Raw genomic sequence first — 23,963 nt, 5'->3', positions numbered from 1 at the left:
CCAGAAGCTCCTTGGCCCTCCCTCTGCAGAGTTCTCTGCCCTGAGAGAATGTCATCACCTGACCAGCTCTGAGGAAAGATGGGGTAAGGCAGCCACAGCAGCAGTACCACAAGAAGAGAGACTTGGTAGCAAAGGAAAGATCCTCTAATGTCTCCAACCTGACCAGGTGGGCAGAGCTTAGAGAAGCCACCTTCCCTCTAGTGAGGTGATAGGACATCTGGCTTGCCACTAAGGTCTTTGTTCTTTTTGATCAGACATAACATCCTAGCTAAGGATTGTCAAAACCAAGAGCCACCAGAATGAGGCCAACCTTCTATTAGGGTAAAACTTTTGACAAGGGAACAATTTCAAATTGATGTATTGGTCACATAGCTAGCTACAGAGCTTATATTTTATTAGCAACAGCTGCCTAATGCCATGTGAAGTAACAAAACTGGTTTTTGGGTCCCCGCCCCCCCACCTTTGGTTTTAATGTAACATAATGTATTTAAATAAATCTTGTTTTCAGAAACAAAACAAAACAAAAAAGAATAAAAGGAGAATTATCATTTAATAGCCTGTGCTACTGATACCATATAAAACTGAACATTTGTAAAGTTAACATATGAACCAATCAGGAGGATATACCACATCATGACAATTGGAAAGAGCATGGAAAATACTGAGTTTATCAAATGATGTGTATACTATTAGAGTGATCATGTAATGTAACAGCTATAAAAAAGTTCAATAAACTATTATACTAAAATGCTTTTGATTATCAGTTAACTCTCTATATCTTTTATCATTATTAATAAAAAATATGTCCTGTGAAATTCATCCTTTCTAATATCTTCAAGGATAAATATAATCAGGAATTTTCAAGTTACAATCTTTAGCATAGCACTTACCTTCTTCCCTTCATTTTCTCTATTAGTGTTATTCTACATATAGCCTTCAGTTTAAAATTTCCTGTGAACAAACTACTCCGGAGCTTTAAAAACTGTACAGATTCATGGTTGCCAGGAGTTAGGGATCAGCATGAGAAGAGGAGTAGGTGTGGCATAAAGAGGTAGCACGAGGGAGAACTTATGGTGATAGAGTAGTTTTGTTTCTTGATTATGGTGGTGGTTACACAAACCTACAAATGTGATTAAATGGTATAGAACTATACATATATTGTACCAATATCAATTTCTTGGTTTTGATATTGTACTGTAGTTATATAAGAGGTAATCATGGGGGAAACTGGATGAAGAATAAATAATACATGGTACTTCCCTGTACTCTGTAAATTCGTGTGAAGCTATAATTACTTAAAAACAAAAAGTTAAGAAAAGGTTTTTTTAAATGCTTGAAAACTAGTTAGGTCAAAACAAAAAGAAGAATTCATAGGAGGCACTAGATAATAAAGATTTTACTTAATTACATAAGTAAATTTTTCTTCAAATAACCCATTATCAGAAATGCCTATTCTCGGAAAGGAACTCTATAAACTTTGAAATCAAAGGCTTACCTAAAATTTTCTTCAGAAATGTATACACCATTTTTCTCACGGGCTGCAGCAAGATCTCGTTTCAGGCGCTCTATCTCTTCTGTATACTCCTACAAAAGGGGAATGTTGTAGGTGTCAATTTAACACAACTTTTTTCCCGCATTCATTTTGGGGAGAATATGCCACAAAATAAAACAAAATTAGCCTGCTGCGATTCTTTAAAACATAATAAAGTATGACAAAAAGTTACAAACATACTTTTCAATCATTATTAATCTGTTTAGAAATAGAATCTTTCAACAGCTTTCAAAGCTTCTTTAAATTCATTCATTATAAAAATATGAGCTTCTTAATAAAAACATAACCTACAGTGCCCAGGTTGTCTCCGAAGAGCACTTCACACTAAAAGGAACCAGAATTCCTTAGAGATGTATTCTAGGACTGGGAAAGGAAATATTCAAGAATATTTGATAGAAAATATAGGAAGGAAGCTAACTAACAAAGCCAAATAAGGCTAGTGAAAAGGACTCAGGAACCAATTGAAGAAGCAGCTACAGGTCAAAAATGAGACAATTTGAATGAACATTAATAAGAATAACTACAATAGTTTGAAACACAAATATGTTAAATCCTTGAGTTTTAATGACACTAAAAAGGCTGGGGAACCAACTAATTATTCTGAAAATGGGCATTTGTCCTGCCTTTCTTATAAGAACTATAACACCACCACCACCACTCCCAGGGACCTAAGAGAAAGTTCTGCTTTTTAGAGATAGTCCAGTTAATCAACGAAGAAAAAAGCAAATGAATTAGAATATTACCATTTTGCAATACTTAATGAACTAATGGATCAAGTCATTGAACATCATCAATTGCTCACAAAAAGAGAATCACATGTTACATGCTTCCTGAAGGAAGAACACACCGCCTCTTATGAAGTAGTCTTGCTAAAAAAAATTAAAATAAAATAAAACCAGACTCTAATCCAGCTTTAAGATCCAACAACCAATTTATGGAAAATACAGAGAACAGAATAATAAGCCAAAAATACTATAAGAAAACTCTACAGGACAAATAATAGTTACTTCCACAAATAAATTGTAAAGAGGAAAAAAACTGAGACCTAAAAATATATCAAAACATTGCAAAATTGGCTGCTAACCAGAACATGACAAAACGTTGTTACAGTTAACTAATTGGACATAACAATGATAAATAAAATAGTTTTATTTGAATTTGATTAGGTATTCACTAATTTGTCGAGACTGGTCATTTACCCTAATATGTGATACATTGATAATTGCATATATTCTGATAAAGTAATGATCTGAAAATAAATTGGCAGGATTTGGGGGGACTACGTGAAGATAGGTCAAAAGATAATTTTTAAAGTAGAAAAAAAGAAGCAACTCGTAAGCTTAAGAACTGATTTCTCATCAGAAATCAGTAGGCCAGAATGCAGTGGGTGACAAATTCAAAGTATTGTAGAAAAAAACTGTCAGTCTAGAATTCTATATCTGGCAAAGTAATCTTTCAAAAATGAAGGCCAAATTAAGACATTCCCAGGAAAAAAAACAAAGAGTTTATCACTAGTATGCCTGCCCTACAAAAAATACTTATAGGAATCATTCAGGCTGAAATGAAAGGGCACTAGACAGTAACAAGAATATCCATGAATAAATAGAGACCCAGTAAAGATAACTGCATAAATAAATATAAAAACAGTGTAAAGATTTTTGTTTGTTAACTTCTTATTTTTTCATGTCTGTTTCAAAGACAACTATATAATCAAATTATAAATCTATGGTGACAGACACACAATAAAGACATAATTTTTTATAATAACAGCATAAAAGAGTGGGGGGGATTTATAGGAGCAAAGTTTTTGTAAGCTATTAAAATTAAGTTAGGGGATATATAGGAATTCTACTTTCTACATGATTTTCTTGTAAACCTACTTCTTCCTGTAAACTTCTTGAAGAAATAAATACAACTAAGTTGGCATTAAATCAAACTACATTGTTACAAATTAAGATATTAACAGTATTCCCCAGAGCAATAACTAAGAAAACAACTAAAAAATATACAATAAAACAAATAGCAAGGGAATTTAAATGGTACTCTAGAAAATATCTATTTAACACAAAAGAAGGCAGTACTGGAGGAACTGAGGAACAAAAAGACATAAGATATATAGGATATAGGAAACAAATGCATTGTGGCATTAATGGCATTATGACAGACATAAAGCCTACCTTGTATTATTTACATTACATGTAAATGGATTAAACTCTCAAAGTAAAAGGCAGAGATTGGCAAAATGGATGAAAAAACATGATTCAATTATGAGCTGTGTATAAGACATAAACTATACATATAAAGACACAAATAGGTTGAAGTAAAAAGATGGAAAGATATATATCAAAAGTAAGCTGGGGAGGGGCTATAGTGTTATACAAAATAGACTTTGGATCAAAAAGATATATCAGTTTACAAATATATCTGCACCTAACCACAGAGCCCCAAAACATATGAAAAAAAAAGGGAGAGAATTGAAAGGAGATGTTGAAAATCAACAATTATATTTAGAGAATTTGATACCCCACTTTCAATAACGGATAGAACTAGACAGAAGGTCAAAAAGGAAACAGAAGATATGAACAACACTATAAACCAACTAGACCTAACATACTATATAGAACACTCCACTACCAACAGCAGAACACATTCTTCTCAAGTGCACATGGAACATTCTTTAAGACAGACCCTATGACAGGCCTTGAAACAAATCCCAATAAATTTAAAGGGACTGAAATTGTGAAAAGTATGTTCTCCAATTACAACAAAATGAAATTAGAATTCAATAACAAAAGGACATTTGGGAAAATCAGAAATATGTGGAAATTAGACAACACACTACTAAATAACCAATGGGTCAAAGAAACCAGAGGAGTAATTAGAAAATACTTTAGAATGAGTGAAAACAAAAATACAACATATCAAAACTTATGAGATGTAGTGAAAACAGGGCTCAGAGGGAAATTTATACCTGGGATTGGACTGCCTATACTAAACCCAAAGCAAGAAGAAAGGAAATAATAATAATAGAGCAGAAATGCAAAATAGAGAATAGAAAACAGGGAAAATCAGTAAAACCCAAAGCTGGTTCTTTGAAAAGATCAACAAAATGAAAAACCTTTAGCTGACTAACCAAGAAATAAAAGACAGAAGTCTCAAAATACTAGAATCAGGACTGAAAGACGGTACATTACTGTTGACCTTCCGAAAATGAAATGTATCATAAGACAATACTTTGAACAATTGTATACCAACTAATTAGATAACCTAGATGAAAAGGAAAAATTCCTAGAAAGATACAAACTACCAATACTGACTCAAGAAGTTGAAGAAAAGCTCAATAACCTTTAACAAGTGAAGACACTGAATTAGGAATCAATAAACTTCCCACAAAGAAGAGCGCAGGACCAGCTAGCTTCTCCAGTGAATTTTAGCAAACATTTAAAGAAGTAACATCAATCCTTCACAAATGCTTCCAAAAAACAGAAGAGGAGGAAACAGATCCTACATCATTCTATGAGACCAACGTGATCCTGATACCAAAACCAGACAAGGACATCACAGTAAAGAAAATTAAAAACCGATATGTTTTATGAAGATAAATGGAAAAACAAAAACCATAAAACCCCCAAAACCACTAGGAAAACAAATCCAGAAGCATATAAAGAGGATAATACACCATGACCACATGGGATTTATTCCAGGAATGGAAGGTTTCGTCAGCATACAAAAATCCATCCATGTGTTAATAGCATGAAGGAAAAAAATCCAATCAACTCAGAAAAAGCATTTAACAAAATAAAGCATGAGCATCTATGAAAGACGCACAGTTAACACCATAATAGTGAAAGACTGAAAGCCTTCCACCTAAGATTAGGAACAAGAGAGGGAAAGGATATCCACTCTGGTTATTTCTGTTCAACAATTTACTAGAGGTTCTAGCTAGGGAAATTAGGCATGAAAACAAAACAAAACAAAACAAACAAAAACTGAGAGGCAAACAAACTGGAAGAAGTAAAATTATCTCTATTTGCAGATGATATTATACTCCGAAAACCCTAAGGGATACACAAAAAACAAACAAACAAAAAAACTATTAGAGAAAATAAGTTCAGCAAGTATGCATGATATAAGGTCAATACACGAAAGTCAGTTGTATATCATACAGTAGCAATGAGCAACCTGAAAATGAAATTAAGAAGACAGTTATATTCACAACAGCATTTAAAAAGAATAAAATAATTAGGAATAAAATTAATCAAAGAAATGCAAGACTTGTACCCTGAAAATGTACTTGAAAGAAACAGACTGGAAGACAACATTGATAAGAAGGCAACACTCTCTCAATTGAACTAGATTCAATGCAATCACTGGATGCAATGCAATGCAAAATTCCAACTGCCTTTTTTGCTGAAATGGACAAACTGATCCTAAAATTCATATGCAACTGCAAGGGGCCCCAAATAGTCAAAACAATCTTGAAAAGGAAGAACAAAGCTGTAAGACTCACGGTTCTCAACTTCAAAACTTATTACAAGGTTACAACAATCAAAACAGTGTGGTACTCCAGAATATCTGAAAGCAGTGACACGAACAGGTATTTGCACACTATTGTTCATAGCAGCATTATTCATAATTGCCAAGAGATGGAAACAATCCAAATGTCCTTCAACAGATGAGTGAATAAACAAAATGTGGTATATACACACGATGGAATACTACACAACAGTAAGAAGGAATGAGGTCGTAAAACATATGACAACATGGATGAACCTTGAAGACATAATGCTGAGTGAAATAAGCCAGGCACAAAAAGAGAGATATTGTATGTCACCACTAATGTGAACTCAGTGAAAAATGTAAAATAAATGTATTATATTGTAGAATGTAGGGGACCTAGCGATAGACAGCAAAGAGTGAAGGAGGCACGATAATCTAATAAGATTATAGAGGGTTATCTTAATGTTATGGGAACGCTCAGGAATGACTATGGTTTGTTAATTTTTGGGGGGTATGGTAGGAACATGTTGGAAGCAATGTAGTTATTTTAGGTTATTGGTTTTTCTTATTTCTCTGTTTTGGTTTTGTTTGAAATGTAGTTTTTTTTAAATTATTGTTTGTTTTTTAATTTTTTGATAAATAAAGTTAAAAAAACAACAACAGTGTGGTACTGGCTTAAGGACAGACACATAGATTAATGGAATAAAACTGAGAGTAAGAAATAAGTCCATACATCTATGGTCAACTTATTTTCCACAAGGGGGCAAAGACAATTCAATGAGGAAAGAAACAGTCTTCACAAAATGGTGCTACAACTGGATATTCACAGGCAAAATACTGAATTTGGACCACTATCTTATACTATATACAAAAATCTATCAAAGATCCAAGTGTAAGTGCTAAAATTTCAAACTCTTAGAAGGAAACAGGTGTAAAACTTTGTGACCATGGATTGATTAGCCAGTCATTCTTTAGATATAGGATCAAAAACACAAGCAAAAAAAGAAAAAATAGATAAATTGGACTTCAACAAAATTGTTTTATGCTACAAAGGACACTATCAAGAAAATGCAGAGACAATCCACAAAATGGGAAAAAATATTTGCAAATCATGAATCTGATAAGGGTCTAATATCCAGAATATATAGAGAACTCTTACAATTCACCAGTAAAAAACACACATAAAAAAAAATCCATTTAAAAAGGGCGAAAGACTTGAACAAACATTTCTCCAAAGATACACAAATGGAAAAAACACATGTAAACAAATACAAATGGCTCAACATCAGTAGTCATTAGGGACATGCAAAACTACAATGAAAAGCTCTACTTCACATACACTAGTACAGTATAATTAAAAAGAAAAAGGGGAAAAGTACAAGTTTCAGTGAGGATATAGAGAAACTGGTACCCATACACATTACTGGTGGGATTAGAAATGGAACAGTCCTGTGGAAAACAGTTTGGCAGTTCCTCAAAAAGATAAACAGATTTACTAACAATTCTACTCTTAGATATATATCCAAGATATCTACAAAACCTTGTACACAAATGTTTATAACAGCATTATTCACCAAGGTGGAAAGAAACTCAAAATTTCATCAACTGACAAATGGATAAACAAAATGTCATATATCCTACATGGACGGACTTTGAAAACATTATGCTAAGTGAAAGAAGTCAGACACAAAAGATCACATATTACATGAGTTAATTTATATGAAACCCAGAATAAGCAAACCTATAAAGACAGCAAATTGATTAGTGGTTGCCAGGAGCTGAGGGAGGGGTGCCTAGGGAATAACTGCTGATGACTATAGGGTTTCTTTTTGGGATGATGAAAATGTTCTAGAATTGGAATATTTGTGCGGATGGTTGCACAACCTTGTGAATATACTAAAGACTACTGAACTGTACACTTTAAATTGGTGAATTTCATGGTGTATTTAACAGTTCTTTATATAGATAGTCGGGTACAGCAAGGACTACTGACACCAGAAATATGAAGAAAAGTTTATTAGTATTTACGGGTCCTAGAACAGAGAGGAAACGCATGCCTCAGAGAGTCACATGGAAAAACACATCAGGAGTGTAAGCTCTACCAGGCAGATAGGGAGCAAGAGGTGAACAGTGGACCTGGAGACTATGCCTTTATAGTGTTATGGGAGGGGCTGTAGCAGTCGGTCACCACAAGTGGGGATTGGGGAGTTTGTATTTGACTTTCATAGGGGCATGAACCTAGGTATGATGCAGAGAGAAGAGAGAGAAGCTGTATATCTTGTATAAGCTGATGTCAGGTGGTCACTAAGGGACCTAACAATAAGGTCTCAGATGTTAAGGCATCATGACAATGCAAACCCTTTGTTATTATGGACCTTAGAAATGCTGAGACATCATGATGGTATGAAAAAGTTCCTACGTTATTTTAATTTACTACACATGGTATGTGAATTATATCTCAGTATTTTTTAAAAGTCCCAATAGGCTCTTTTTATAAAAATTGACACAACATTTCTAAAATCAATATGGAAATGCGGGGGACCCAAAGTAGCCAAAACCACTATGAAGAAAAAGAACAAAATGGAAGGACTAAGATTATCCTATTTCAAAACTTACTATTGCTACAATAATCAAGACAGTATAGTACTGGCATAATGATAGGCATATAGATACATGGAATAGAACTGACAGTATCGAAATAACCCTTACATTACAGTCAATTGATTTTTGTCAAAAGTGCCAAGGCAATTCTTTAGAGAGAAGATCATGTTTACAACAAATGGTGCTGAAAAAATTAGATACAAATGCAAAAGAATGAAGTTAGACTCTCTACTTCACCCAATAAAGAAAAATTAACTCAAAATGGATTAATGACCTAAATACAAGAGCTAAAGCCGTAAAAATCTTAGACTAAAACATGGGGGTTTTGGATTTGGCAATGGATTCTTATACGTGACACCAAAAGCATGACAAGCAATGGAAAAATAGATAAATTGGATTCATTAACATTAAAAACATTTGTGAATCAACATACATTTTCAAGAAAGTAAAAGATACCCCACAAAATGGGAGAAACTAGTTGTAAATTACGTATCTGATAGGAGTCAAGTATCTGTATAAAGAATTTTTAAAACTCAACAGCAAAAAGACAAATACTCCAGTTAAAAAATGTACAAAGGACTTGGAGCGACTGCTCTAAAAAGGATATACAAATAGCCAACAAGCACAAGGAAATAAACTCACCATCATTAGTCATTAGAGAAATGAAAATCAAAACCACGAGATACCATTTCACACCCATTAGAATGGCTATTGTTAAAAAAACACAGAAAATAAGAGGTGTTGACAAGGAATATGGAGAAATTGGAATCCTCACATAGGAATTCTTCATGTAGGAATGTAAAATGGTTCATTCTCTGTGGAAAGCAGTTCAGTGGTGCCTCAAAAAGTTAAACATAGAAATACCATATGACCCAGCAATTCCACTTCTAGATATCACACCTAAAAGAATTTAAAACAACTACTCAAACAAATATATGTATACATATTTACAGCAGCACTATTCAAAACACCCAAAAGGTGGAAACAGAAAAAATGTCCTTCAAGCAATGAATGGATAAACAAATTATGTTATATAGATATAACAAAATACTATTTATGATCCATTTGTAAAACAAAATATTATTTATGCTCCATTTGTAAAAAAGAATGAGATACTGATACATGTTACCACATGCATGAATAACAAAAATATTATGCTAAGTGAAAGAAGCCAGACACAAAAGGTCACAAGTTGTATGATTCCACTTACAGGCAAATCCATAGACAGAAAGTAGACTGCTGGTTGCCAAGGATTGGGGCAAGGGAAAATAGAAACTGCTTAATGGGTATAGGGTTTTATTTTGGAGTGATGGAAATGTTTTAGAATTAGATAGAGGTGATGGTTGCACAACATTATGGATATACTAAATACCACTGAATTATTCACCTTAAAAGGGCTAATTTTATGTTATATAAATTTCACCTCAATAAAATTTTAGAAAATCAACAATAAAAAATAATCCAATTAGAAAACAGGAATAAAGACATAAACAGCCATTTCACTGAATTGAATATATGACATATAATATGTTCAACATTATTGGCATTAGAGAATGCAAATTAAAACCACAGTGAAATATGTATCACCTATCACACCTACCAAAATGGCCAAATAAAATGTTGGATTTAGATCACCTATACACTGCCAGTAAGAATGTAAAATGTTACAACCATTTGGTAAAACAGTTTGGCAATTCGTTAAAAAGCTAAATATTTAATTACCATACAACCCAGCCATTGCACTCTCATGTAATTAACCCAGGAAAATGAAAATTTGTGTTTTCACAATAGCTGTAAAGCAATATTCATAGAAGTTTGATTTATAATGGCAAAAAACTGAAGCCATGTCATTCAACAGTTGAATGGTTACATACATTGTATGTATGGTACATACGTACCATGCTAAAAAGGAACTATTGATATGTGTGACAACTTGGGTGAATTTCCAGAGAATTATGCTGAGTGGAAAAAGCCATCCCCAAAAGTTTACATATTGTATGATTCTATTCAATAACATTTTTGAAATGACAATTTTATTAATGGAAGTCAGATTAGTAGATACCAGGAGTTATGAAAAGGGGTGGGAGAGAGATGGATATAACAGGGTAACATAAAGGATCCTTGTAGTGACACACCTGTTTGAGAGTGGTTCTAAGAACCTACACATATGATAAAATTGTAAAGAAATAAATACACATACAGTTGCATAAATAAATACAAGGAAAACTGATGAATAGGATTGGTGGACTGTTATCAATGCTAATATCCCTATGGTAATATTAAACTATAGTTTGACAAAACATACAAGGGATCTCTCTAGTGTTTCTAACAACTACATGTGAATCTACAATTATTTCAATAAAAACTTCAATTGAAAAAAAACACTACTATGAAAAGGAAAAGACAAGTCAGAGTGGGCAAAAACACTTGCGAATCATATATCTCATAAAGGACTTGTGTCTAGAGTATATATGAACAACTCTTTAAAACTTTATAAAACAAACAACCCAATTAAAATTTGGGCAAAAGATCTGAATAGACATTTTGCCAAAAAAGATACAAATGGCTCATAAGCACATGAAAAAGTCCTCAACATTATTAGTCATTAGGGAAATACTAATATTAGTCATTATGGAAATACTTTGTTGAAGTACCTTTATACACTTATTAGAATGACTAAGATTAGGATGTGGAGAAATTGCGACCCTCATACATTGCTGGTGGGAATGTAAAATGGTAAGCCACTTGGAAAAACAGTTTCCTAGAGTTAAGCATAAACTTGCTATATAACCCAGAATTCCACCCTGAGGTATCTACTCAAGAGAAATTAACATACATCCATAGAAAGCCTTGTACATGAATGTTCACAGCAGCATTAAAAGAAACAACCCAAATGTCCATCTAGTGATGAAGGGATAAATAAAATGAGGTATTATGCATATAGAACACTATTCAGTAATAAAAAGAACAAGTGACACATACTATAAAAACAAGGATGAACACAAATTTTTATGCTAATGAAGCCAGATGCAAAAGACCAAATATTGTATGATTCCATTTACAGGAAATATCCAGAAAAGGCAAATGTATTGAGACAGAATGCCGAACATAGGTTGCCTGCGGCTACGAGTAGGATTAAGAAGTAACCGCAAAGAACACAGGGGAACTTTATAAGGTGATGGAAATTTTCTAAAACTGGATTGTAGTGATGTTGCACAACTCAAATTTATTAAAAATCACTGAAGTACTCTACTTGTTAAATTGTACTTTGAAAGTTATCAGTTATGTATACACGTTTAAGTTCACAAATAAAAAAATGCATTAAAAAATCACTGAATTACACACTTACAATGTGTGAATGTTGTGGTATTTAAATTATACCATAAAGATGAAAATAAATAAATGTTGTAAATGTGAAAATTTTACTGAAGGTGCCAATTCAATTGGTAGAGCTGGTAAACTAAACATATTAGGATTAGAAAAAACATTTTTACATAAAATATTTAATCACTAGACGAAAAACCTTACCATATGCAATTTAATAAGCTGTTTAACAACTATCTACTTCAGTTCCTTATTTTTTACAGTTGTCAAATAAGATTAGATTACTCCACAAAAATTCAGATACCTTAATAAGAGCTTTTTTGGTGAGTTTCTGATTAACTTCAGGCTTATTCAATATGTTCTTTGCTCTATGAGCATATTCCAAGGTACTCAGAGTTTCCTGTCATGAAAATTAAAGGTCAATTAATGATGATTCTTTGAAAATAATGTAGTACTGTTATTTAAAATGTACGATATAATAACTTACAACTAATAATTTATGCTAATAGCTTATCTAAAAAGCTACCCATCAGGACTACTATAGCTAACCTTTGCAAAAGAGGTTGTTAGATTCTTATTGATTCTCCTCCTTTTCACTTCTCAGGATCTGTACCTTATGATAATTTAACCCCCAATTTTTTTCTTGTAGACTAGTTTTAAAACTCAAGTGAATCCCTTGATGAATAGATAAACAAAATGTCATATATCTGTACAATGGAATATTATTGGGCTATAAAAAGGAATGAAGTTTCTGATAAATCTCAACATAGATAAACTTAAAAAATATTATGCTAAGTGAAAGAAGGCAGCCACAAAGGCCAAATATTATATGATTTAATTTATATTAAATGTCCAGAACAGGAAAATCCATAGAAACAGAAAATAGCCTAGTGGTTGCCAGGGAGTAGGGGGCAGGGTACATGGGAATGACTACTAACTGGTATGGGGTTTCTTTCTGGGTTGATGAAAATGTTCTGCATTTAGACACTGGTGATGATCACACTATTCTGTAAATATACAAAAACCAGTGAATTGTACACTTTAAAGGGAGAACTTTATGTGACTTACATCACAATAAATGTTTATAAAAATGAAGGGCACATGGCAGGTGAACACACTGCCTTCTCCCCTATGTGGGATATGACTCCCGGGGATGAGCCTGGACCTGGCATCTTCTTGACCAAAAGGGGGAAGCAAACTGAAACATAATCAAGTTTCAGTGGCTGAGAGATTTAAAATGAAGTCAACAGGGCACTCTGGAGGGCATTCTTGTACACTATATAGATATCCCTTTTAAGTTTTTAGTGTATTAGAATAGCTAGAAGGAAATACCTGAAACTGTTAAACTGCAACCCAGTAACCTTGATTCTTGAAGACAATTGCGTAACTATGTACCTTACATAGTATGACTGTATGATTGTGAAAACCTTGTGGATCGCACTCCCTTTATCTAGTGTATAGACAGATAAGCAGAAAATGGGGACAAAAACTAAATGAAAACCAGGCTGGGACAGAATGTGTTAGGTGTTCTTTTTACCTCTTTTTTTTTTTTTTTTTTTTTTTTGGAGTAAGGAAAATGTTCAAAAATTGACTCTGGTGATGAATGCACAACTATATGATGGTACTGTGAATGACTGATCACTATGGATGATTGTAGGGTATGTGAATATTTCTCAATAAAACTATTTAAAAATTAATGCATTAGGAAACAGAAAGGAACATTAAAATAGTTATATTTTTATCACATGTATTATTTGTGTAATTAGTCATACTATTATTAATTACACTGTTGGCTAGTACTAGCAATGTTTTGTTCAAATAATAGTATTCATGTAATAGAAAAGTAAATAGCTCAGAATAACATAATTTCAAATAAACATCAATTTCTTAGATTTTTATGTAAAAAAAAAAAAAACCCATAGAACTGTACAACAGAAAGAGTGAACTGTAATGTAAACCATGGACTCTAGTTAATGTATCAATATTGGTTCAATAATTGTAACAAATATACCACACCAATGAAAGATGTTAAGAAATAGGGGAAACTGTGTGTGTGGGGGCGGGGGGCTCTACTATTTGCTCATTTTTTCTGTAATTCTAAAACTATTCTAAAAAATAAAGTCTATTAATTAAAAAAAAAAAATGAAGGGCACAGCAGGAGAAGATGGCAGTCTCCACAGGAGTTCAAGTTCCTTGTAATTTTTGCTTGTTGGAAGAATTTGAAGGACAAAGAGCAGGCAATCATACTGTTAGCTGAAGTCTTGGAAGAGGATGAAGATATGACACAAGGTGGACAGGTATGATTACTGGGCCACCAAGGACAAATTATGAAAACAGAATATATAGCCTGAAAGTAGAATTTGGACCTAAATGCCTAGAAGCTACTCTAGCCATTAGATTTGCAACAGAAATTAGTATGGATGGAATACATAATTCCAGTGGAATGGTGATGCACAGAGCATACCAGTGTTAGCAAAATGGCAAAATTCATATAGCATTAAAGTTGTACTTCAAGAGCTAAGCAGTCTGACGATGTCCAAAGAAAATAAGAAGCTTCCACAGCCACCAGAAAGACAAAACATAGAATTAATATCAATGAATCTCAAACTTGTCTCAAATCAACCTTCAACTCATGTTAATGTCTTGATTAAGCATCACAATGCAAAATACCCACCATTAAGTAAAAGAATTCCAGCTGATAAATATGACCCAGACATTTGTAAGAATATATTTAATATGTACATTCATTATGTTTTCAGGTAAGGAGGAAAAATGTAGCACAATTCTTTTTTTCTTTTATCAAGGCATTGTCATTTAAGCATATACCTGGAGTAGAATTCACGTTTACAAGATGAAAGCATGGCAAGAAGTGTCAGATTGCCATGGAAGGATACGTGAGTCTGAAAACTAATTTTATGAAGTAAAAACAAAAATAGCACGCTTTATCCACTTGCTCAATGAAAGAGCAGTAGTTTATATTGTTTAAAGTAGGAGGTACAATGAATATTGTTACAAACTATTAATTTTTTAAGCATTTTGGGTGCTGACTTACTATTAGTATAAAAAATATGTTCAAGATTGTTTTGCACCTGTATTTATAATTTTTAAAAAGTTGGGGGGGTGTCAATGAATTTCTGTAAAAAGCCATTCTTGCGTATTACATGTAACAGACATGGTAAATATTTGTTTACAGTCTTTGTTTAATAAACCATGCATTTAAGTTTAAGGAAAACCAACAAAAAGGAAATAGGTGTATGGATATGTGATTTTGACATTAAAGTTAGTCTTAAAATGTGAATAAAATGTGGAAAGTGTCTTCAGTGGAGGAAAAACGAAAGGGGAGCTAGAGACCTTATAAAAGCTTTTCTAACTCCATTTAAAGCAGATACTAGCGGTAAATAAGAGATTTTACCATCTTTTTCACTTGGTTTTCCCATCTCTTCCCACACACCCAAGCCCATCTTCAGTGCTCTCCAGTAGCCCCTATAGCGTTAACATCTATCTTAATTCACTTCAAAATCCTCAGTTAACTATCCATACTCCCATCCCCACCCACCCCCAAAAATCCATACCCCATGTAACTACCCAATTTTCTTTGAAAACTATGTGGAAACGCCATTATTAAGTAATTGGATTTTTAAGGTTAAAAATTCTTACAGGAAGAAGACAGCTGTTTTCAGTGGTGTCCTTCCTTATAGAAAGGCAATGTCTAGTCTTTTATACTGTAGTACAGAATGAATGAAGCTAGTTAATGAACTTTTAAAATATGTGGTAGCTAAACAAGAATTACAGCTACTATCATTTCAGACACTTTTCAAATGGCCTACCTCAAGACTGAGAGATGCAGGAGAAATTGTTGCAATTATAGATGTTCTTGTACGTCCCCCAAGTGAATCCTGGAGGATTCTAGTCAGTTTAGATTCTCGATAAGGAACATGAGGTGTTCTTTCTACAAGAGCAGTAATAACCCTTCCCAAAGTTAACAGAGATTGATTGATATTCCCAGCTTCCCGAGCTCTCTTGTCAACTGCTCCAGAGCGGCCAATGTTTTCGCTTCCTGCAAGATCAACCTTAAATTGAAAAATTTTAAATAGTCAGTCTATTGAATTTGGCCTTGAAGCCTTTCATTCTCATATTATACATAATGTGCTAAACAACCAGAAAAATAATTTATCTACAATTAAATGTCTTCCCCCACTACAAAGCTAACAACCCAGTGACTTCAAAAATATTATCTAGAATACAATATTTCAAGCTGCTCATGAGATGGTCAAGAATGAAAGAGTAGCAATAAGGTGGATGCTTACCAAGTTTAACTTTCCAATTTTAACAAGCTCCTCTCCATCAATAGTAGTTTCTTTCATATGTATTGTAACAGAGAAAACTGAGTGGGAACGACTAGAAAACAAGATTGAGTTGCCCAGTCATTATAATGCAAAACATTATTTGACTTTAACAAAATATTCAAAATAGCAAAGGAAGATCTAAATCGACAAGGGCAGATAAAGATAATATCAGACATGAACTATCAATAAGATTTTGGAAGATGGGAGGTAGATAGAACAATGTTTAGGTTTTTGCTTTCTCATGCCTGCTTTCTACAGGTATGAGACCTCAATAAGAAGCTACCTGAAAAATCCCTCAAGTCCAGAAACACTTAGGAACTAGAATCATCAGTTACCTCTGAAAACTCAATGCGGAGTGGGGTTAGGGTAGTTGCCTGAATGGGAAGGGGATTGTGGGTCTAACCATTCCTTATAAAGGCTTGCAATCAATACTCCTATTTATAAGAAAACCACTCAAAATGTCATTACCATAAATTCAAAGAGCACCAGCAAGCTATCAGATTAGTCCCTTTCCATGTCAACTTTTGAGAAGGTATATTGCTCTACATTGAGAATACCATCAAAGTATGTAACTCCTTCCCCTGAACAGCAGAAATAGCAAACAGCAATGATTACTGAAACACTATAAGATAATCATTGCTAAACTAAAAAGTGCTCAAAAGTCTACCTTATGTTAAATACTGACATTCAGCTTATATCTGAAGGAAACAAAAAGTATATAGACAGAAGACATCTTTCCTTTTTGTATCACTGATATTTGCTGAACATCATTATGTTTGTTAACAATGGTCATTGATGGTAGTGGGGTAAACAATAATTTTTAACTTTCTTCTTCGTATTTTTCATGTTACTTGAAAAAAATTTATAGTATCATTTTTTCAAAAACAAAAAGGTTATTTAATTATAGAAAAGGGAAAGGACACAAGGAAAAACAGACACATAAACTACTGATCTAAATTATAATAGTCATCTCATATTTTTCTACCATCATCTACCCATTCCTAAACCAGGATTGTGGAGTTAATGCAATTAAGCATAGACATCAACTCTGATTTTGGAGACTTGAATTAATTTTTCCATCTCTTTATCATATATGTTCATAAAAACAGCTCTTGACTACAGTTTACAGCATACAAGAAAAAGGGAGTCCTAAGAAAGGGGTAAAAAAAAAGAAACAGTAGTCCTAAATTATACACTTTTACAGAAAAATAGGAATTGTATATTTCAGAGAAAGATACTTGAGACATAAAATTTTACCTAGTCTTCAGTCTATTCTTCCCGATTCTATTATCAGATTAAGTTACAAGTTAATCCTAGAATGAAATCTCCATCTTATTGGGAAGCCATTACAGGGAAAATTTAATTGAAATTTTAAAATCACCCATAATTTCATGATCTTAACTACTTTCATGTTGTTATTTTCTTTCTTTCTTTAAATGCAAGCAAATTTGTATATAGTTGCAATTATAACTGTCATAGCATTTCATAGAAATTTTCAACTATAAGGGATGAAACAATCATTTTGCAACTCAGGAAACCAATGTTCAGATAAATTCACATATTTGCTGAAGTCAAATATTTAGTTAACAGCAGAGCTGGATACAAATATTTAACTCCAAATCCATTGCTCTTTTCATTACACTCTTATGTTTCTTTCAAAGTCAACCTTTCCTTTCCAGCAGAAGGAAATACTTCTTTCTTGGTAAAACACATTTGTAGAATTTGGGATTCAATCTATAGAGATGCTATTAATATGTCCCTCCTCCCTATGAAAGCCACTGGTAGTGACCATCTGTCTCCCTACATACAATAAAACCATTTTAAAATGAAGCCATTTGACTTTCTTCTAAGCCTTATTCAAACAGTGGTTTTCAAGCTATTTTCTTTCTTTCTAAGTACCCCTAGGGGCTCTACAAAATTGCCTTAGGGGCCTACCTTCATAAGGCCTAGAACATAATCCTGAGCAACTCACCCACATATCAACTACAATAGCCATATTTTAATCTGTCCTGTATACTAGGCTCCCATGTATGATTTCATTTGGGGAAAAAAAATTCTTCTGCTTATAAGAAGTTTAATACCTCTGCTTTAGTTCAACTTGTCTTTGCTATCCCTTCAACATTCTTCCAATATTAGTGCCCTCTCTGTAGATTTCTGGATTACCAAGGCCCCCTCCTTATAGGATACAATTTAACTGCCTCCAACTTCCTAATTCTTCTTAAAAAGAAAATGTAATTGGGAGGAAATTATGACTTTCTCACCTAGAGTATGCATTCATCAAAGTTGCTGCAGTTGTCCTTTTTGCTGCCCCCTTCTCCAAAATTTGATAGACTTCATCCTTGTTGTGTACTGTAATTTCTTCTAAACCTTTGATTATCACTCCCCTCTGACCAAATAGCAGAAGAGCATCCATTAGGCTAGTTAAAATAGTATAATGACTTCTCAAAGCATCACACATTAAAATTTAGAGACATTTACTCTCAAACACTGAGTTACCTTGTTACGGGGATCATCAAACATCTGGAGCCTCTCAGAAACATCAGTAGATGGATTAAGGAGATCAAAAAGTTCTTCATTATAGATTTCCAACAGAGACACTTTGACTGAAAATTCAGTACCATTATCAGTAAGTTTCTCAAAAATTTGATGAAGGGTACGTGGAATTATACCAGCCAAGGGATCCTGAAATTATATTAGTGAGAACTAAAATAAAGGAAGAATTCCATTTACTATGGCAGTTAAAACACATGTGATAAGAGTTTCCTTAACGGTATATTTAAACATTAAGTATGCCAGGTAAGTTTGAAAAAAACTGACCTAATGTTAGAGAAACTAAAATCACTTACAACATTCTATTTCACAGTAATTATTCTTCTTACTACCTTCCACAAACCTAGACATTTATCAGCCAGCGTCATACCTGAGTATTACACAGAAGCTAAATGAGTCAAGCTACTTGTAAAGCCAAGTTCAATAATCCTTTCCATCTTTCCTCATGAGAAGATAATACCACAATTTTAATCAGAGGAATGGCCCATCTAAGAGTATGTTCCCAAATTCTGACATATAACAGGGATGTTTCTCAAATATCCAAGTATCCTTAATAAAATTATGAATCACTAAATTTTGAAATTGTTGTCAGCCTATTCCATATCTCTTATGGTTACAATTCCATAACTTTATTTTCCATGTGTAAAGGAAGTTAATGCCTTAACCATGTAATTTGCTAGAAAAAAAGGTTCTACCTAAATGTGAATTTGGAAAGTTAACTTAGCCATCATAGTCATTTAAATTTAAGCACAATTTGATGGAGGTCTTACCGAAATATGTTTTTTACTATATTAAACAAATAGAATAATTGTGATTTCTTGAAAACTCAAAGTCATCATTAATAAAGTATCATATTGTCCTCTGCTATACTAACGTTTTAAGAAATTATTCCCTCACTACACAGCTCTTCCCTTCAAGCCCTACTCATATTCCACCTTCCCACAAAATTCTGCTTCAACAATTCTGTCCCAAATAGACCCCTCTCTTATCATTTAACTGTGCCATATGTATTAGTCCTCTCTCTCCCAACAAGACAGAATGTTTCTTTAACAGAAGTATACCTTATTGTTTAATTTTACTATATAGTAACTAAATTCATGTTTGATATGGATACTCTAATCTTTTCTATTTCAAGACAGAGGCCCTCAGCCAAGTTTTATTCAGTTAAATTTCAGCCATGTTAAACAGAAGTCTATCATAAATAATAAATACCTCCTCCCAGGTATACTCTTCATTAGGTGATCTTTCACCTTCCATTGTAAAGGTTTTTCCAGTGCCAGTTTGGCCATATCTGTCAAGATTAACAAAAGTATTAAATCAAAAACAAATACACTACAACTCAACACCAAAAAGACAAACAATCCAATTAAATAATGGGCCAAACACTTGAATAAGAAGATACACAAATAGCTAATAAGCACATGAAGAGATGCTCAGTATCATTAGCCATTAGGGAAATGCAAATCAAAACCACAAGAGATACCACCTCACACCCACTAGAATGACTATTATAAAAAAAATAGAAAATAGTAAGTGCCAGCTAGGATGCAGAGAAATAGGAATCCTTGTATATTGTTGATGGGAATGCAAAATGATGTAACCCCTGTGGAAAACAATTTGACAGTTACTCAAAAACTTAAAAATAGAGCTACCATATGATCAGGCAATCCAACTTCCAGTTATATAGCCAAATGAATTGAGAGCAGGGATACAAACAACTATTTGTATACTAATGTTCATAGCAGCATTATTCACAGTAGCCAAAAGGTGGAAGCAACACAAAATGTCCATCAGCAGATGAATGGATAAGCAAAACGAGTATACACATACAATGGAATATTATTCAGCCTTAGAAAGGAATGAAGTTCTGATATATGCCACTACATGGATGAACCTTGAAGACATCATGTTGAGTGAAATAAATCAGACCCAAAAGGACAATACTGTGTGATTTCATTTATATAAAATAGCTAGAATATGCAAACACATGAAGACAAAAAGTAGAGTACAGATTACAGGTGGTGGGGCAGGACAGTTAATGCACAACAGGTTTTTGTTTGGATTAATGGGAAAGCTCTGGTAATAGATGGTCGTAAGGGTAGCACAACATTTTGAATGTGATTAATCCCATTGAGTGGTATGCTTGGAAGTGATTGAGATGGGAAAGTTTATGTTGTGTATATGTTTACACAATTAAGAAAAAAGAAAAAGAGCAACTAAGAAGACAATGACAATAAAATGCAATACATGATCCTGGAACGGATCCAATAATGGAGGAGAGAAGGCCCAAAAAGACATTATTGGGTTATACAAAAAACTGGAATATAGACTGAAACCTTTATATCAATGTTAAAGTTCTTGAAATTGATAACTGTACTTAAGGTGGTTACATAAGTGAATATCTTCATTCTTGGGAAATGTACATGGCCATACTAATTGTTCAAGGATCAGGATATATACAACTTACTCTCAAATGTTTAGAAAATTGATAAATAGATTGATTGATTGACAGACAGACAGATGGATAGACAGCAGGATAATAAATGTGGCAAAAAATCAAAATCGGCTGATCTGGTATTTGGAGTGAGGGGGTTAAGGGTGTGTTAGAGTTCTCTGTAGGGAATTTGTGTTTTTTTGTTTTTTTTTGCAACTGTCCTTTAAGTTTGAAATTATTTCAAAATAAAAAGTTCAAGAAAAATTAATTCTTTTTTTTAAAAAAGACACCAAATACATGCACCCAAACCTTTTTTCACCATTTGAAACAGTGTTTCACTTACGCAAAGATAGTGCAATTATAGCCCATAATAACTTCATCCAGAATTGGGCATACAACACTTCGGTAAACATCAATTTGTTTAGTGGATGCTCCAAAAACCTATGGAAAAAAGAAAAAAGAAAAAAAAATTAAAATGTGTGTTTAAAAATTTCTTAAAAAATAAAAGCACAAAATTACTCATTTTAATAATTTTGTTTTCAACATATTAACTCATTCAGCCCACTAGAACCATCAGACAACTCAAGACATTAACTGAAATCTGTAATTGTATCTTATTACAGAACTTAAGGATAATGTACATACTAGAAGATTTAGATTAATGGATAATCAAGAAGGAGCACCATTTTAAGAAGAAATTAAGTACCATATCAAAAGTATATGTTTTTCTTGAACTCTTGTCAGCCAGTCCTCCAGTTCGTATGCTAATTTCTTTTCGGACGTGATCACATTCTACTACAGAATGGGCGTTAGCTTTCCGCTCTGCCAAATTAAATGGTCTATGAAAAGAAATACACAAAGTTATTCAAGAACTCTTTAGTTATAAGGTTATCAATGACATTTTTATTAACTACATTAGACAAATAAGAACAAGGTAAATCCTGAGTACACTGTTGGTGATGGGGATTAAATGAGACTGCTGAAGTGACAGCAACATTTTAAGGCTCTCATTCTCCAAAAATAAAATTAGTTGTTTCTCTTTTAATTTTCAAAGATATATAAAATATTACAATTCTGACAGTTCTTAGAATAGATGCTAACTTAATTTTTCTTGTAAAGAACGCCAAACTTATTTTTCAGAATCCTATTTCCACTATTCTTTCAATATGTCTAAGTTGTATTATGATGCAGCAGAAAGAGCATGCCAAATTTGTGTTCAAAATACTAACCTGCAAGTGGGTACTTGGCACAAAATAAAAATAAATGACTAGTATGTTGAGTACTAACTATGTGCCAGGTAGTCACTGTTCCAAGTGCTTCATGTATATTAACTCCCTTTGTCCTCACAACACTGAGGTTCCTACTATTATAAGCTCCATTTTTCAGTTGAGGAAACAGGCACAGAAGGGTTACATTGCCCAAAGTTACCCTGTAAGTGACAGAGCTAAGTTCTGAACCCAAGCAGACTGGATCAAGAGTCCTCATTCCTCTGAGATGACTAAGGAGGTACTTACTTTAAAAGAGTCCTTCTTCAGGCAGTCCTATATGTTTAAATTTTTGCCATATGTTTCTATAGCACCCTTTATATACTCTACTAAACATCACTTCCTTTATAATCATTTGTTGTATGTCACTGTTCCCCAGACCTCAGGTCACTAGGAAAAGAAACACTCTTGAATTTACTATTACCCCAGAGCATGCAATAGGTGCTCAAATACTTACTAAACTACATTGCTTAATAAATATCATCCTAACAGGAATGATATGAAAGCTAAAAACAACAACAGTCCAGAGAGTAGCATCCATAAGATATTTATAAACTTACCACATGTCTGAACTAAAGGGAGGGAACTACTCTTGAACTGAGTTCATTTCTCGCATTAAGTATCACAAACTTTGGAAGGAAATGCCAAATAGTAAATTACCTTTCTCCTCATTTCTAGACAACCCAAGTTGCTCTTTAAGACAGGTACCTCAACTTCTTCAGGACCAACTTACACTGAGGTAAGCCAAGAGTACAAGTAGGATGAATTGTTCCCATGTGGCTAAAGCTTTTCCTATTACTCCTGGCACCCCTAAGCTCTGAAGGTGATTAAGTCACTGAATGAATATCACTCGCATTGTCGAGTCATTAGTAGGACATTGACACAGATCACACATTCCTAAGGTATCAAAACTCCCAGAGAGGAGCTTTGGGGACTGTCTGTACTACAAGAAAGTACTTCCAAGCCACTATTTTCCTATCCAGACTTCTCTAACTAATTAGAAGTTACAAGGTTTCTGCTGATCTTCCTAACAAACCCATCAATTTGTAGGCCTCTCCATAGTTATATAAAAATTAAAATACCCAAATGGTGAAGGGAGACTGAGGATTTAAAAACAACAACAAAAGTCCTGTCCTGTGAAGTGCTAAATTCATTCATTCAACAAATATTCATCAAGTATCCATTATGTGAGAGACACTGTTCTAGACACTGGGGATACAGCAGTGAGCAAAACCTAGTTTCTGTTCTCAAGGAGTTTTCATCCTAGTTTTGGGGGAAGAGTGGGATGAAGTGATGAACAAATAAATATTTTAGGAGCTGATAAATTAGAAAAGAAAATAAAGCAGATTGGGGGATAGCAAGTGATGACTGGGGAAGATAGGTAGTTGAAA

General features: G+C 33.5%; 1 protein-coding gene across 3 annotated transcripts in view; it reads right to left on the bottom strand.

Annotated features, from left to right (window-relative positions):
• The window catches only part of KIF11 (kinesin family member 11), a 111,885-nt gene that overhangs the window by 53,402 nt on the left and 34,520 nt on the right, over nt 1-23,963 (bottom strand). For all 3 annotated transcript variants that reach the window (XM_037803779.1, XM_037803778.1, XM_037803777.1), the window contains 9 exons: nt 22,014-22,146; nt 21,651-21,748; nt 20,086-20,164; nt 18,820-19,005; nt 18,585-18,709; nt 16,285-16,375; nt 15,805-16,047; nt 12,282-12,377; nt 1,496-1,584 (listed from right to left, as the gene is read on the bottom strand). In XM_037803779.1, the coding sequence (XP_037659707.1) occupies nt 1,496-1,584; nt 12,282-12,377; nt 15,805-16,047; nt 16,285-16,375; nt 18,585-18,709; nt 18,820-19,005; nt 20,086-20,164; nt 21,651-21,748; nt 22,014-22,016 (1,010 nt within the window). In that variant the 5' untranslated portion in view covers nt 22,017-22,146. The remainder of the gene's footprint in view (nt 1-1,495; nt 1,585-12,281; nt 12,378-15,804; nt 16,048-16,284; nt 16,376-18,584; nt 18,710-18,819; nt 19,006-20,085; nt 20,165-21,650; nt 21,749-22,013; nt 22,147-23,963) is intronic.

Source organism: Choloepus didactylus, chromosome 15, assembly GCF_015220235.1.
Source record: "Choloepus didactylus isolate mChoDid1 chromosome 15, mChoDid1.pri, whole genome shotgun sequence".
In the NCBI taxonomy this organism is placed as follows: domain Eukaryota; kingdom Metazoa; phylum Chordata; class Mammalia; order Pilosa; family Megalonychidae; genus Choloepus; species Choloepus didactylus.
The sequence above is the reverse complement of the archived record's forward strand: the minus strand, read 5'-3'. Positions and strand labels throughout refer to the sequence as shown.